The sequence below is a fragment of the Sebastes fasciatus genome, chromosome 22, assembly GCF_043250625.1.
Source record: "Sebastes fasciatus isolate fSebFas1 chromosome 22, fSebFas1.pri, whole genome shotgun sequence".
NCBI classification, from domain to species: domain Eukaryota; kingdom Metazoa; phylum Chordata; class Actinopteri; order Perciformes; family Sebastidae; genus Sebastes; species Sebastes fasciatus.
In genome coordinates, this window is record NC_133816.1 from 12,654,700 (window position 1) to 12,671,771 (window position 17,072).

The window sequence follows — 17,072 nt, forward strand, 5'->3', positions numbered from 1 at the left end:
CAGCTGTAATAATGGATATATTGGCTGTAATTCATCACTTTTATTATCTTATAATACACACATGGGCTGTATGCTGTAAGCCTGTACCGTGGTGGATGTATTAACGTCTCTGTTCCCAAACAACCGGCTATCATGTCGAAAATCATAATAAAAAAGTCATGGCGCGTCAAGGCAATGATTTAGCATTACAAATCAGCAAAGAAAGAAGAATTCAAATTGTTTAATTGTCATTTATTAATGAAAAATGCCAAAAAAATTGGCCATAAATATAAGTGAGGTTGTGTATACAAATGGATAAAAAAAGGCATGTTAATATTAAATAGGATTTTTTTATATGGTAATAGAAAACAGTGAGTCAGTCACTCTCAAATATAAAATCGGACTTCTTCTTCTTCTGAAGGGAACCTTTATACTAACATATTGACATCTCATTTTTGTGGCAAACATTTTACATTCAGTTACAAAGATGTAGCTATTGCAAAAGTGTATTTCATTCAGTTAGTGAACACCTCTCCACAAGAGATTCACCTCTATGGTTTCTCCTGTGTATATTGACCCTCAGGTGTTTTCTCAAGAATGTGATTTGAGAAAATCTTTTTCCACAAGTGTTGCAATTATGTGACTTCTGACTTGTGTTGGTTCAAATAGAACACTACTTGTCTGTATTCACTCGTATATGCCTTTTCAATTCAAGCACTACAAAGAATCTTTTCCCACAGGTCTTACGAAGTTACGCCTTCTCACCAGTGTGGATTCTTCTCATGTGGACCATCAAGTTACTATTATGTCCGAAATCTTTCCCACATGTTTTACAAGTAAACGGCTTCTCACCTGTGTGGGTTCTCATGTGGACCATCAAGCTACTATTATGTCCGAAATCTTTCCCACATGTTTTACAAGTAAACGGCTTCTCACCTGTGTGGTTTCTCATGTGGACTGTCAAGCTACTATTATGTCCGAAATCTTTCCCACAGGTCTTACGAAGTTACGGCTTCTCACCAGTGTGGATTCTTCTCATGTGGACCATCAAGTTACTATTATGTCCGAAATCTTTCCCACATGTTTTACAAGTAAACGGCTTCTCATGTGGACTGTCAATTTTCCATTCAGTCTGAAAGCTTTTCCACATGTTTTGCAAGAATATGGCTTCTCACCTGTGTGGACTCTCATGTGGACCAACAAGCTACTATTACGTCCGAAAGCTTTTCCACATGTTTTGCAAGAATATGGCCTTTCACCAGTGTGGGTTCTTATATGACTCTTCAATGTTGATTTCCGAATATATTTTTTTCCGCATGTTTTGCAAGAATATGGCTTCTCACCTGTATGAGTTCTCATGTGGACTGTCAATTCAACATTACGCATGAAATCTTTTCCACATGTTTTGCAAGAATATGGCTTCTCGCCTGTGTGAGTTCTCATGTGGACTGTCAAATCTCTATTTTGTTTGAAATCTTTCCCACATGTTTTACAAGTAAACGGCTTCTCACCTGTGTGGATTCTCATGTGGACCAAGAAATTACTGTTACTACCAAAATCTTTTCCACATGTTTTGCAAGTAAATGGCTTCTCGCCAGTGTGGGTTCTTATATGACTCTTCAATGTTGATGTCCGACTGAATTTTCTCTCACATGTTTTGCAAGAATACGGCTTCTCGCCTGTATGAGTTCTCATGTGGACTGTCAATTCACTACTTTGTATGAAAGCTTTCCCACATGTTTTACAAGTATACGGCTTCTCACCTGTATGGGTTCTCATGTGGGCTTTCAATGAACCTTTACGCATGAAATCTTTTCCACATGTCTTACAAGTAAACGGTTTCTCACCTGTGTGGGTTCTAATATGAATCTTCAATGATGTTATGTGACTGAATCTTTTCCCACATGTTTTGCAAACGAACGGCTTCTCACCTGTATGGGTTCTCATGTGTCTCTGCAATTTTAACTTAAACTTAAATTCTTTCCCACATGTGTCACAGCTGAAAGACTGTTTACCTGTGTTAGTGGTACGGTGAATCTCTAACAAGTTAGAGTTGTTTACATTGTTACTGTGACTTCTGCTTTTGCAATGTCTTTTCTGTGATTTCGGCTCTGCATCTCTAGTTGATCCTGAGTCTCCATGCTCGCTTCCTCTCTGATCTTGGCTCTCAGCTTCATGAGAGATGTGAGAGAAGAGCTGGTGGTCACTGTTTGGTACCGATACCACAGAGGTTATAACTGGCATGTTGACAACAGGCTCTTTCTCTGCAGCATTCAAGTAAAGAGTCTGATCTTCACTGTGGTCAGCTTCCTCATGAGTAGGAGTCAACATAAAGGAATCAGTCTCCTGCTTCAGTACAAGCTGCTCTCCCTCCTGACTGGTGCAGAGTACCTCCTGTTCCTCTTTAATCTGTGGAGGATCTGGGTCCTCTTGGTCCAGACTGGAGTTCCTCTCCTGAATACAGAGCTGCTGGTCAACAGGAACCTCCTCCTCCTTACAGACATGTTGCTGTGGGAGCTCTGTAGGGACAGAGAACAAAAGCAATATGATACTAACGTTACTGTGATGAGAGAAAAACTGACATCTGAGCAGACAAATACAACCAGTATGTCTTTAAACCATTATGAGTCATTTTGCCCCGTTATTTTAACTTTAAAAATATATATTTTTTTAAATATAGAAAATAAACATATACATTTGTTATATAGTACATATAAGTTTGATGCTTTTTTACTATGTAGGCTACATTCCTCAAGGAATTGAGAAAACTTTTAGAGGTCAAAAACAGTCTGCAGTATAGCTTGGAATTTATTCATCTTGATATTGAAGGAATTCCCCTCAGGGAATCGTCACCTTCATGCGTGTTGGTTTATCTTCTAGGCAGCTGCAAGCTCAGAGTAAAATCATAAAAGATTGCAAAGTAGGTTAAATCAGTATCAATTTATTCCGCAGATATATTCATCAAAGTTGCACAGAGTTATTCACAGAAGTTCTGGATTCATCAATGTGTCCCTGATACCATGTAGTACAGTGTTCAGTTCGCAGTGAATGAACCCCGAGCTTTTCTTTACATTTGCCTTCATACACAGCAACAAACATTCTCTGAAGGGGGGGGCAGGGTTTTGATCAGTCTTAGTACTTTTCCACAATATCACTGTGACCTTCCTCTATCTGACTCCATCCTTACACAAAGCTGTCTACTGTTCATAACATTCTGTCCTCTCCCCCCCATCTGTTTCTTCCCTAAGGCTGTGTCCTTGAAACTGTTCTATCTACACAAAAGTATGTTATGCCGTCCCACCCTTGTGACTCTGCACGAGAAGTCCCTCAGGCGCAACAGTATTCATCTTATAATTCTAGTCTAAACATCTTTAACCCAATGAACTCGTAACATAATAGTTTAAGCATTGCCATATTATTCTTCATGATATATTTCCAACAATATTTAAATGTGGAACCTTCCAAAAAGGTACACAAGTTTGATGGTATAATTTACTAAGTAGGCTATTTTCATTTCCAGTGAACATAAGTAAAGACATGTCTCGTCAGAATTGGGCAGAGTAGAGATATACATATAATAAATTGACCAAATATTCTTCTTTTTTGTTGCAAAATGAGCAACTTTTAGAAATTATTCATAAATGCCTTATTCAAAGTTTGGTATTTCAGATTGATTTAGCAACCACTTTTTTTATTTTTATATTTGTATCAATATATCATGTTATATAGTAGACTAATACAAAAAAACTTAGGCTACCAACTGCTGCTGTGACATTAGAAAAATAAAAATAAAAAATACAAAAACAAATGAGCAGCGAAAGAAGAAGAATTCAAATTGTTTAAGTAAAAAAAACAGTGTAATTCACAGTGCATTAAAAATGTTGAGTAAGAACGGAAATACGAGAAAAACATGTTCAAACTCAGACAAATCATTATGTACAATGCCCATGTCAGTGCCACATAATGACATCATATTTAAATGTTTTGGGATTAAAAGTGGTGAAGAATTACAATATTGCATACATTCTGAGATATTTTGTGAGTGAATATTTTGTCAAAACCAACAACCATCAAGATCACATCATTAACAGCCACTACTGCCCACTCACTGTGAAACTAACACTTTTCCTTGATTTGGGAGATGAAGATTGTTTCAAAGAAAAACGGTTTCTAACAGAAATACAAGTAATACAGTCAAATGAAGGGAACCTTTATACTAACATATTGACATCTCATTTTTGTGGCAAACATTTCACATTCAGTTACAAAGATGTAGCTATTGCAAAAGTGTATTTCATTCAGTTAGTGAACACCTCTCCACAAGAGATTCACCTCTATGGTTTCTCCTGTGTATATTGACCCTCAGGTGTTTTCTCAAGGATGTGATTTGAGAAAATCTTTTTCCGCACGTGTTGCAATTATGTGACTCCTGACTTGCGTGGGTTCAAATAGAAAACTACTTGTCTGTATTCACTCGTATATGCCTTTTCAATTCAAGCACTACAAAGAATCTTTTCCCACAGGTCTTACGAAGTTACGGCTTCTCACCAGTGTGGAATCTTCTCATGTGGACCATCAAGCTACTATTATGTCCGAAATCTTTCCCACATGTTTTGCAAATAAACGGCTTCTCACCTGTGTGGGTTCTCATGTGGACCATCAAGCTACTATTATGTCCGAAATCTTTCCCACATGTTTTGCAAATAAACGGCTTCTCACCTGTGTGGGTTCTCATGTGGACCAACAAGCTACAATTACGTCTGAAAGCTTTTCCACATGTTTTGCAAGAATATGGCTTCTCACCTGTGTGAGTTCTCATGTGGACTGTCAATTCACTACTTTGTATGAAAGCTTTCCCACATGTTTTACAAGTATACGGCTTCTCACCTGTATGGATTCTCATGTGGACTTTCAATACACCTTTATGCATGAAATCTTTTCCACATGTCTTACAAGTAAACGGTTTCTCACCTGTGTGGGTTCCCATATGAGTCTTCAATGATGTTACGTGACCGAATCTTTTCCCACATGTTTTGCAAACGAACGGTTTCTCACCTGTGTGGGTTCTCATATGACTCTTCAATGATGATGCCTGACTGAATCTTTTCCCACATGTTTTGCAAGAATATGGCGTCTCGCCTGTGTGAGTTCTCATGTGAACTGTCAAATCACCACTAAGTCTGAAATCTTTCCCACATGTTTTACAAGTAAACGGCTTCTCACCTGTGTGGATTCTCATGTGGACCCAGAAGTTACTGTTACTACCAAAATCTTTTCCACATGTTTTGCAAGAATATGGCTTCTCACCAGTGTGGGTTCTTATATGACTCCTCAATGATGAAGCCTGACTGAATTTCTTACCACATGTTTTGCAAGAATACGGCTTCTCGCCTGTATGGACTCTCATGTGGACTGTCAATTCTCTATTACAGATGAAATCTTTCCGCCTGACTGAATTTCTTACCACATGTTTTGCAAGAATACGGCTTCTCGCCTGTATGGACTCTCATGTGGACTGTCAATTCTCTATTACAGATGAAATCTTTCCCACATGTTTTACAAGTAAACGGTTTCTCACCTGTGTGGGTTCCCATATGAGTCTTCAATGATGTTACGTGACCGAATCTTTTCCCACATGTTTTGCAAATGAACGGCTTCTCACCTGTATGGGTTCTCATATGGACTGCCAATTCTCTATTACGGATGAAATCTTTCCCACATGTTTTACAAGTAAACGGTTTCTCACCTGTGTGGGTTCTTATATGACTCTTCAATGATGATGCCTGAGTGAATATTTTCTCACATGTTTTGCAAGAATATGGCTTCTCGCCTGTGTGAGTTCTCATGTGAACTGTCAAATCACCATTAAGTCTGAAATCTTTCCCACATGTTTTACAAGTAAACGGTTTCTCACCAGTGTGGGTTTTTATATGAGTCTTCAATGATGATGCCCGAGTGAATCTTTTCTCACATGTTTTGCAAGAATATGGCTTCTCGCCTGTGTGAGTTCTCATGTGGACTGTCAAATCACCATTAAGTCTGAAATCTTTCCCACATGTTTTACAAGTAAACGGTTTCTCACCTGTGTGGGTTCCCATATGAGTCTTCAATGATGTTATGTGACTGAATCTTTTCCCACATGTTTTGCAAACGAACGGCTTCTCACCTGTGTGGGTTCTCATGTGTATCTTCAATTTAAAATTATACTTAAATTCTTTCCCACATGTGTCACAGCTGAAAGACTGTTTACCTGTGTTAGTGGTACGGTGAATCTCTAACAAGTTAGAGTTGTTTACATTGTTACTGTGACTTCTGCTTTTGCGATGTTTTTTCTGTGATTTCGGCTCTGCATCTCTAGTTGATCCTGAGTCTCCATGCTCGCCTCCTCTCTGATCTTGGCTCTCAGCTTCACGAGAGATGTGAGAGAAGAGCTGGTGGTCACTGTTTGGTACCGATACCACAGAGGTTATAACTGGCATGTTGACAACAGACTCTTTCTCTGCAGCATTCAAGTAAAGAGTCTGATCTTCACTGTGGTCAGCTTCCTCATGAGTAGGAGTCAACATAAAGGAATCAGTCTCCTGCTTCAGTACAAGCTGCTCTCCCTCCTGACTGGTGCAGAGTACCTCCTGTTCCTCTTTAATCTGTGGAGGATCTGGGTCCTCTTGGTCCAGACTGGAGTTCCTCTCCTGAATACAGAGCTGCTGGTCAACAGGAACCTCCTCCTCCTTACAGACATGTTGCTGTGGGAGCTCTGTAGGGACAGAGAACAAAAGCAATATGATACTAACGTTACTGTGATGAGAGAAAAACTGACATCTGAGCAGACAAATACAACCAGTATGTCTTTAAACCATTATGAGTCATTTTGCCCCGTTATTTTAACTTTAAAAATATATATTTTTTTAAATATAGAAAATAAACATATACATTTGTTATATAGTACATATAAGTTTGATGCTTTTTTACTATGTAGGCTACATTCCTCAAGGAATTGAGAAAACTTTTAGAGGTCAAAAACAGTCTGCAGTATAGCTTGGAATTTATTCATCTTGATATTGAAGGAATTCCCCTCAGGGAATCGTCACCTTCATGCGTGTTGGTTTATCTTCTAGGCAGCTGCAAGCTCAGAGTAAAATCATAAAAGATTGCAAAGTAGGTTAAATCAGTATCAATTTATTCCGCAGATATATTCATCAAAGTTGCACAGAGTTATTCACAGAAGTTCTGGATTCATCAATGTGTCCCTGATACCATGTAGTACAGTGTTCAGTTCGCAGTGAATGAACCCCGAGCTTTTCTTTACATTTGCCTTCATACACAGCAACAAACATTCTCTGAAGGGGGGGGCAGGGTTTTGATCAGTCTTAGTACTTTTCCACAATATCACTGTGACCTTCCTCTATCTGACTCCATCCTTACACAAAGCTGTCTACTGTTCATAACATTCTGTCCTCTCCCCCCCATCTGTTTCTTCCCTAAGGCTGTGTCCTTGAAACTGTTCTATCTACACAAAAGTATGTTATGCCGTCCCACCCTTGTGACTCTGCACGAGAAGTCCCTCAGGCGCAACAGTATTCATCTTATAATTCTAGTCTAAACATCTTTAACCCAATGAACTCGTAACATAATAGTTTAAGCATTGCCATATTATTCTTCATGATATATTTCCAACAATATTTAAATGTGGAACCTTCCAAAAAGGTACACAAGTTTGATGGTATAATTTACTAAGTAGGCTATTTTCATTTCCAGTGAACATAAGTAAAGACATGTCTCGTCAGAATTGGGCAGAGTAGAGATATACATATAATAAATTGACCGAATATTCTTCTTTTTTGTTGCAAAATGAGCAACTTTTAGAAATTATTCATAAATGCCTTATTCAAAGTTTGGTATTTCAGATTGATTTAGCAACCACTTTTTTTATTTTTATATTTGTATCAATATATCATGTTATATAGTAGACTAATACAAAAAAACTTAGGCTACCAACTGCTGCTGTGACATTAGAAAAATAAAAATAAAAAATACAAAAACAAATGAGCAGCGAAAGAAGAAGAATTCAAATTGTTTAAGTAAAAAAAACAGTGTAATTCACAGTGCATTAAAAATGTTGAGTAAGAACGGAAATACGAGAAAAACATGTTCAAACTCAGACAAATCATTATGTACAATGCCCATGTCAGTGCCACATAATGACATCATATTTAAATGTTTTGGGATTAAAAGTGGTGAAGAATTACAATATTGCATACATTCTGAGATATTTTGTGAGTGAATATTTTGTCAAAACCAACAACCATCAAGATCACATCATTAACAGCCACTACTGCCCACTCACTGTGAAACTAACACTTTTCCTTGATTTGGGAGATGAAGATTGTTTCAAAGAAAAACGGTTTCTAACAGAAATACAAGTAATACAGTCAAATGAAGGGAACCTTTATACTAACATATTGACATCTCATTTTTGTGGCAAACATTTCACATTCAGTTACAAAGATGTAGCTATTGCAAAAGTGTATTTCATTCAGTTAGTGAACACCTCTCCACAAGAGATTCACCTCTATGGTTTCTCCTGTGTATATTGACCCTCAGGTGTTTTCTCAAGGATGTGATTTGAGAAAATCTTTTTCCGCACGTGTTGCAATTATGTGACTCCTGACTTGCGTGGGTTCAAATAGAAAACTACTTGTCTGTATTCACTCGTATATGCCTTTTCAATTCAAGCACTACAAAGAATCTTTTCCCACAGGTCTTACGAAGTTACGGCTTCTCACCAGTGTGGAATCTTCTCATGTGGACCATCAAGCTACTATTATGTCCGAAATCTTTCCCACATGTTTTGCAAATAAACGGCTTCTCACCTGTGTGGGTTCTCATGTGGACCATCAAGCTACTATTATGTCCGAAATCTTTCCCACATGTTTTGCAAATAAACGGCTTCTCACCTGTGTGGGTTCTCATGTGGACCAACAAGCTACAATTACGTCTGAAAGCTTTTCCACATGTTTTGCAAGAATATGGCTTCTCACCTGTGTGAGTTCTCATGTGGACTGTCAATTCACTACTTTGTATGAAAGCTTTCCCACATGTTTTACAAGTATACGGCTTCTCACCTGTATGGATTCTCATGTGGACTTTCAATACACCTTTATGCATGAAATCTTTTCCACATGTCTTACAAGTAAACGGTTTCTCACCTGTGTGGGTTCCCATATGAGTCTTCAATGATGTTACGTGACCGAATCTTTTCCCACATGTTTTGCAAACGAACGGTTTCTCACCTGTGTGGGTTCTCATATGACTCTTCAATGATGATGCCTGACTGAATCTTTTCCCACATGTTTTGCAAGAATATGGCGTCTCACCTGTGTGAGTTCTCATGTGAACTGTCAAATCACCACTAAGTCTGAAATCTTTCCCACATGTTTTACAAGTAAACGGCTTCTCACCTGTGTGGATTCTCATGTGGACCCAGAAGTTACTGTTACTACCAAAATCTTTTCCACATGTTTTGCAAGAATATGGCTTCTCACCAGTGTGGGTTCTTATATGACTCCTCAATGATGAAGCCTGACTGAATTTCTTACCACATGTTTTGCAAGAATACGGCTTCTCGCCTGTATGGACTCTCATGTGGACTGTCAATTCTCTATTACAGATGAAATCTTTCCCACATGTTTTACAAGTAAACGGTTTCTCACCTGTGTGGGTTCCCATATGAGTCTTCAATGATGTTACGTGACCGAATCTTTTCCCACATGTTTTGCAAATGAACGGCTTCTCACCTGTATGGGTTCTCATATGGACTGCCAATTCTCTATTACGGATGAAATCTTTCCCACATGTTTTACAAGTAAACGGTTTCTCACCTGTGTGGGTTCTTATATGACTCTTCAATGATGATGCCTGAGTGAATATTTTCTCACATGTTTTGCAAGAATATGGCTTCTCGCCTGTGTGAGTTCTCATGTGAACTGTCAAATCACCATTAAGTCTGAAATCTTTCCCACATGTTTTACAAGTAAACGGTTTCTCACCAGTGTGGGTTTTTATATGAGTCTTCAATGATGATGCCCGAGTGAATCTTTTCTCACATGTTTTGCAAGAATATGGCTTCTCGCCTGTGTGAGTTCTCATGTGGACTGTCAAATCACCATTAAGTCTGAAATCTTTCCCACATGTTTTACAAGTAAACGGTTTCTCACCTGTGTGGGTTCCCATATGAGTCTTCAATGATGTTATGTGACTGAATCTTTTCCCACATGTTTTGCAAACGAACGGCTTCTCACCTGTGTGGGTTCTCATGTGTATCTTCAATTTAAAATTATACTTAAATTCTTTCCCACATGTGTCACAGCTGAAAGACTGTTTACCTGTGTTAGTGGTACGGTGAATCTCTAACAAGTTAGAGTTGTTTACATTGTTACTGTGACTTCTGCTTTTGCGATGTTTTTTCTGTGATTTCGGCTCTGCATCTCTAGTTGATCCTGAGTCTCCATGCTCGCCTCCTCTCTGATCTTGGCTCTCAGCTTCACGAGAGATGTGAGAGAAGAGCTGGTGGTCACTGTTTGGTACCGATACCACAGAGGTTATAACTGGCATGTTGACAACAGACTCTTTCTCTGCAGCATTCAAGTAAAGAGTCTGATCTTCACTGTGGTCAGCTTCCTCATGAGTAGGAGTCAACATAAAGGAATCAGTCTCCTGCTTCAGTACAAGCTGCTCTCCCTCCTGACTGGTGCAGAGTACCTCCTGTTCCTCTTTAATCTGTGGAGGATCTGGGTCCTCTTGGTCCAGACTGGAGTTCCTCTCCTGAATACAGAGCTGCTGGTCAACAGGAACCTCCTCCTCCTTACAGACATGTTGCTGTGGGAGCTCTGTAGGGACAGAGAACAAAAGCAATATGATACTAACGTTACTGTGATGAGAGAAAAACTGACATCTGAGCAGACAAATACAACCAGTATGTCTTTAAACCATTATGAGTCATTTTGCCCCGTTATTTTAACTTTAAAAATATATATTTTTTTAAATATAGAAAATAAACATATACATTTGTTATATAGTACATATAAGTTTGATGCTTTTTTACTATGTAGGCTACATTCCTCAAGGAATTGAGAAAACTTTTAGAGGTCAAAAACAGTCTGCAGTATAGCTTGGAATTTATTCATCTTGATATTGAAGGAATTCCCCTCAGGGAATCGTCACCTTCATGCGTGTTGGTTTATCTTCTAGGCAGCTGCAAGCTCAGAGTAAAATCATAAAAGATTGCAAAGTAGGTTAAATCAGTATCAATTTATTCCGCAGATATATTCATCAAAGTTGCACAGAGTTATTCACAGAAGTTCTGGATTCATCAATGTGTCCCTGATACCATGTAGTACAGTGTTCAGTTCGCAGTGAATGAACCCCGAGCTTTTCTTTACATTTGCCTTCATACACAGCAACAAACATTCTCTGAAGGGGGGGGCAGGGTTTTGATCAGTCTTAGTACTTTTCCACAATATCACTGTGACCTTCCTCTATCTGACTCCATCCTTACACAAAGCTGTCTACTGTTCATAACATTCTGTCCTCTCCCCCCCATCTGTTTCTTCCCTAAGGCTGTGTCCTTGAAACTGTTCTATCTACACAAAAGTATGTTATGCCGTCCCACCCTTGTGACTCTGCACGAGAAGTCCCTCAGGCGCAACAGTATTCATCTTATAATTCTAGTCTAAACATCTTTAACCCAATGAACTCGTAACATAATAGTTTAAGCATTGCCATATTATTCTTCATGATATATTTCCAACAATATTTAAATGTGGAACCTTCCAAAAAGGTACACAAGTTTGATGGTATAATTTACTAAGTAGGCTATTTTCATTTCCAGTGAACATAAGTAAAGACATGTCTCGTCAGAATTGGGCAGAGTAGAGATATACATATAATAAATTGACCAAATATTCTTCTTTTTTGTTGCAAAATGAGCAACTTTTAGAAATTATTCATAAATGCCTTATTCAAAGTTTGGTATTTCAGATTGATTTAGCAACCACTTTTTTTATTTTTATATTTGTATCAATATATCATGTTATATAGTAGACTAATACAAAAAAACTTAGGCTACCAACTGCTGCTGTGACATTAGAAAAATAAAAATAAAAAATACAAAAACAAATGAGCAGCGAAAGAAGAAGAATTCAAATTGTTTAAGTAAAAAAAACAGTGTAATTCACAGTGCATTAAAAATGTTGAGTAAGAACGGAAATACGAGAAAAACATGTTCAAACTCAGACAAATCATTATGTACAATGCCCATGTCAGTGCCACATAATGACATCATATTTAAATGTTTTGGGATTAAAAGTGGTGAAGAATTACAATATTGCATACATTCTGAGATATTTTGTGAGTGAATATTTTGTCAAAACCAACAACCATCAAGATCACATCATTAACAGCCACTACTGCCCACTCACTGTGAAACTAACACTTTTCCTTGATTTGGGAGATGAAGATTGTTTCAAAGAAAAACGGTTTCTAACAGAAATACAAGTAATACAGTCAAATGAAGGGAACCTTTATACTAACATATTGACATCTCATTTTTGTGGCAAACATTTCACATTCAGTTACAAAGATGTAGCTATTGCAAAAGTGTATTTCATTCAGTTAGTGAACACCTCTCCACAAGAGATTCACCTCTATGGTTTCTCCTGTGTATATTGACCCTCAGGTGTTTTCTCAAGGATGTGATTTGAGAAAATCTTTTTCCGCACGTGTTGCAATTATGTGACTCCTGACTTGCGTGGGTTCAAATAGAAAACTACTTGTCTGTATTCACTCGTATATGCCTTTTCAATTCAAGCACTACAAAGAATCTTTTCCCACAGGTCTTACGAAGTTACGGCTTCTCACCAGTGTGGAATCTTCTCATGTGGACCATCAAGCTACTATTATGTCCGAAATCTTTCCCACATGTTTTGCAAATAAACGGCTTCTCACCTGTGTGGGTTCTCATGTGGACCATCAAGCTACTATTATGTCCGAAATCTTTCCCACATGTTTTGCAAATAAACGGCTTCTCACCTGTGTGGGTTCTCATGTGGACCAACAAGCTACAATTACGTCTGAAAGCTTTTCCACATGTTTTGCAAGAATATGGCTTCTCACCTGTGTGAGTTCTCATGTGGACTGTCAATTCACTACTTTGTATGAAAGCTTTCCCACATGTTTTACAAGTATACGGCTTCTCACCTGTATGGATTCTCATGTGGACTTTCAATACACCTTTATGCATGAAATCTTTTCCACATGTCTTACAAGTAAACGGTTTCTCACCTGTGTGGGTTCCCATATGAGTCTTCAATGATGTTACGTGACCGAATCTTTTCCCACATGTTTTGCAAACGAACGGTTTCTCACCTGTGTGGGTTCTCATATGACTCTTCAATGATGATGCCTGACTGAATCTTTTCCCACATGTTTTGCAAGAATATGGCGTCTCACCTGTGTGAGTTCTCATGTGAACTGTCAAATCACCACTAAGTCTGAAATCTTTCCCACATGTTTTACAAGTAAACGGCTTCTCACCTGTGTGGATTCTCATGTGGACCCAGAAGTTACTGTTACTACCAAAATCTTTTCCACATGTTTTGCAAGAATATGGCTTCTCACCAGTGTGGGTTCTTATATGACTCCTCAATGATGAAGCCTGACTGAATTTCTTACCACATGTTTTGCAAGAATACGGCTTCTCGCCTGTATGGACTCTCATGTGGACTGTCAATTCTCTATTACAGATGAAATCTTTCCCACATGTTTTACAAGTAAACGGTTTCTCACCTGTGTGGGTTCCCATATGAGTCTTCAATGATGTTACGTGACCGAATCTTTTCCCACATGTTTTGCAAATGAACGGCTTCTCACCTGTATGGGTTCTCATATGGACTGCCAATTCTCTATTACGGATGAAATCTTTCCCACATGTTTTACAAGTAAACGGTTTCTCACCTGTGTGGGTTCTTATATGACTCTTCAATGATGATGCCTGAGTGAATATTTTCTCACATGTTTTGCAAGAATATGGCTTCTCGCCTGTGTGAGTTCTCATGTGAACTGTCAAATCACCATTAAGTCTGAAATCTTTCCCACATGTTTTACAAGTAAACGGTTTCTCACCAGTGTGGGTTTTTATATGAGTCTTCAATGATGATGCCCGAGTGAATCTTTTCTCACATGTTTTGCAAGAATATGGCTTCTCGCCTGTGTGAGTTCTCATGTGGACTGTCAAATCACCATTAAGTCTGAAATCTTTCCCACATGTTTTACAAGTAAACGGTTTCTCACCTGTGTGGGTTCCCATATGAGTCTTCAATGATGTTATGTGACTGAATCTTTTCCCACATGTTTTGCAAACGAACGGCTTCTCACCTGTGTGGGTTCTCATGTGTATCTTCAATTTAAAATTATACTTAAATTCTTTCCCACATGTGTCACAGCTGAAAGACTGTTTACCTGTGTTAGTGGTACGGTGAATCTCTAACAAGTTAGAGTTGTTTACATTGTTACTGTGACTTCTGCTTTTGCGATGTTTTTTCTGTGATTTCGGCTCTGCATCTCTAGTTGATCCTGAGTCTCCATGCTCGCCTCCTCTCTGATCTTGGCTCTCAGCTTCACGAGAGATGTGAGAGAAGAGCTGGTGGTCACTGTTTGGTACCGATACCACAGAGGTTATAACTGGCATGTTGACAACAGACTCTTTCTCTGCAGCATTCAAGTAAAGAGTCTGATCTTCACTGTGGTCAGCTTCCTCATGAGTAGGAGACAACATAAAGGAATCAGTCTCCTGCTTCAGTACAAGCTGCTCTCCCTCCTGACTGGTGCAGAGTACCTCCTGTTCCTCTTTAATCTGTGGAGGATCTGGGTCCTCTTGGTCCAGACTGGAGTTCCTCTCCTGAATACAGAGCTGCTGGTCAACGGGAACCTCCTCCTCCTTACAGACATGTTGCTGTGGGAGCTCTGGAGGGACAGAGAACAAAAGCAATCCATCTTATTCTCAGGTGCGTTACTGTAGAAATGATTGGGGCCGTAACTTCCGGTGAGGTAGCGGAAGTAGCAGTAAATAGTTAGTCCCATAGGCTAACCATAGTGGCAAACCATAGTGGCAAACCGCCAACGGTGCTGTGGAGGTCCTGATCTGCCTCAGAGCTTCACAGATTGTTCATCTCTTCACCGTCTGAAGCAACGGAGTCAATAACGTAGCTAAATAAGCTAGTGTAGGTTATCTGAGGTGACTTCTTCAAGTCGTCCTCCCATCCCTCCATAGTATAGGGCTGAGCTATGATCACATGAGCCTGTCTGAGCTGTAATAGATGGTATTCACACATGCTTTACTACATTTATTAATACAATCGCTCAAGGAGAGACGATTAGCGTAGCGTTACTAGGGATGTCACGAGAACCGATACTTCGGTGCCAAAATTCTAAAAAACTGACGGTACTCTTTTTCTACAGTACCGACGGTACCGTACGATGCCTGTAGTGGTCGTTGGTAGGGATGTGTGTGGGATGTGTCTGGCCTCTCCGGTAGAGCTTTGCTGCGGGGCTCCGCTGCGGGGGTCTACTTGGCGCCGCTGCTCCGTGCACACCCGCTGTGACGGTTCCATCCACCTCGCGGCGATTACCTCATTAACATTATAGTTACCTTATGGCATTGAGATTAAACGTGAAATATTGCCAAATAGGTGCGTTTGCTTTTCATTTCGACAACAAATCCTCTGCCTCCTGCTCCTACTACTCTGAGCTGACGGACCAGATGCGTTCACGGTCAGTATGTAGTGTCAGACAAATACAACCAGTATGTCTTTAAACCATTATGAGTCATTTAAAAGATCATAGTAGTAGTCCTCACCTCTCCTGTGTAACTTGATCTCTTTATAAAGATCATAGTAGTAGTCCTCACCTCTCCTGTGTAACTTGATCTCTTTATAAAGATCATAGTAGTAGTCCTCACCTCTCCTGTGTAACTTGATCTCGGGTTTCAACACGATATCCAACAGTCTGCGCTGACGATCGATCTCTTCCTCCTGCTCGACGATAGTTTTCTCTAAAACTCTGAATATTTCTTCAGCAGCAGCAGTTAGTCGCTCGTTAACAAACTCTCTCAAAGACTCAACTGAAGACATTGTTGTTTGATCATCAAGTGAAGAGTTACCCGCACTACGACTACAACATCGTCTTCAGCTGACTGAACAAGCAGCATGCAGCTCATGACGCTATTAGTAGTGTTGTTTACTTCCGCTGGGTGTCACACTGGGAAGGTCCGACAGTGGACGTGAGGCAGCTTTTCTTTCCGCCTTCATACCTTGGAGGTCTACAGACCTTGTAGCCTATAGAACATATTTACTAATATATATTAGTAAATATGTTTTATAGGCTACAAGGTGTGTATATATATATATATATATATATATATATATATATATATATATATACATATTTATATATATATATATATATATATACATATTTATATATATATATATATACATATTTATATATATTTTTTTTTACATAAGTAAATAAATAAAACAAGATTAAATATTTTAACTTTAAAAATATATATTTTTTTTAAATATAGAAAATAAACATATACATTTATACACAATAAATGGATAACTATTGTTATTTTTTGTTGCAAAATGGGCAACTTAAAAAAATATTAATAAATGCCTCATTCAAAGTTTGGTAGCTTACATTTCAGATTGATTTAGCAACCGTTTTTCATCTTTTTATTAATACATCATAAAATATATTTGCTGCTATTTTTTTTATTTTTTTTACACAAGTAAATAAACGAAACAAGATGAAATATTTTTACTTTAAAAATTTTTTTTTTTTAAATATAGAAAATAAACATTTAAATTTATACACTATAAATGGACCAACTGTTGTTTGTAATTCACAGTGCATTAAAAATGTTGAGTAAGAACGGAAATACGAGCAAAACATATTCAAACTGAGACAACTCATTATGCACAATGCCCATGTAAGTTGCACATAATGACATCATATTTAAATGTTTTGGGGTTAAA

At 38.5% G+C, this 17,072-nt stretch overlaps 1 protein-coding gene across 1 annotated transcript; it reads right to left on the reverse strand.

The window, feature by feature from the left end:
• Positions 1-985: 985 nt before the first annotated feature.
• Positions 986-16,163, reverse strand: LOC141761287 (uncharacterized). Its single transcript, XM_074624621.1, has 8 exons — positions 15,992-16,163; positions 14,410-14,997; positions 13,738-14,325; positions 12,982-13,233; positions 2,271-2,498; positions 1,681-2,192; positions 1,093-1,596; positions 986-991 (listed from the first exon to the last, which is right to left on the reverse strand). The coding sequence occupies exons 1-8, from the start codon at positions 16,161-16,163 to the stop codon at positions 986-988; spliced, it is 2,850 nt and encodes a 949-aa protein (XP_074480722.1).
• Between the last annotated feature and the right edge of the window lie 909 nt (positions 16,164-17,072).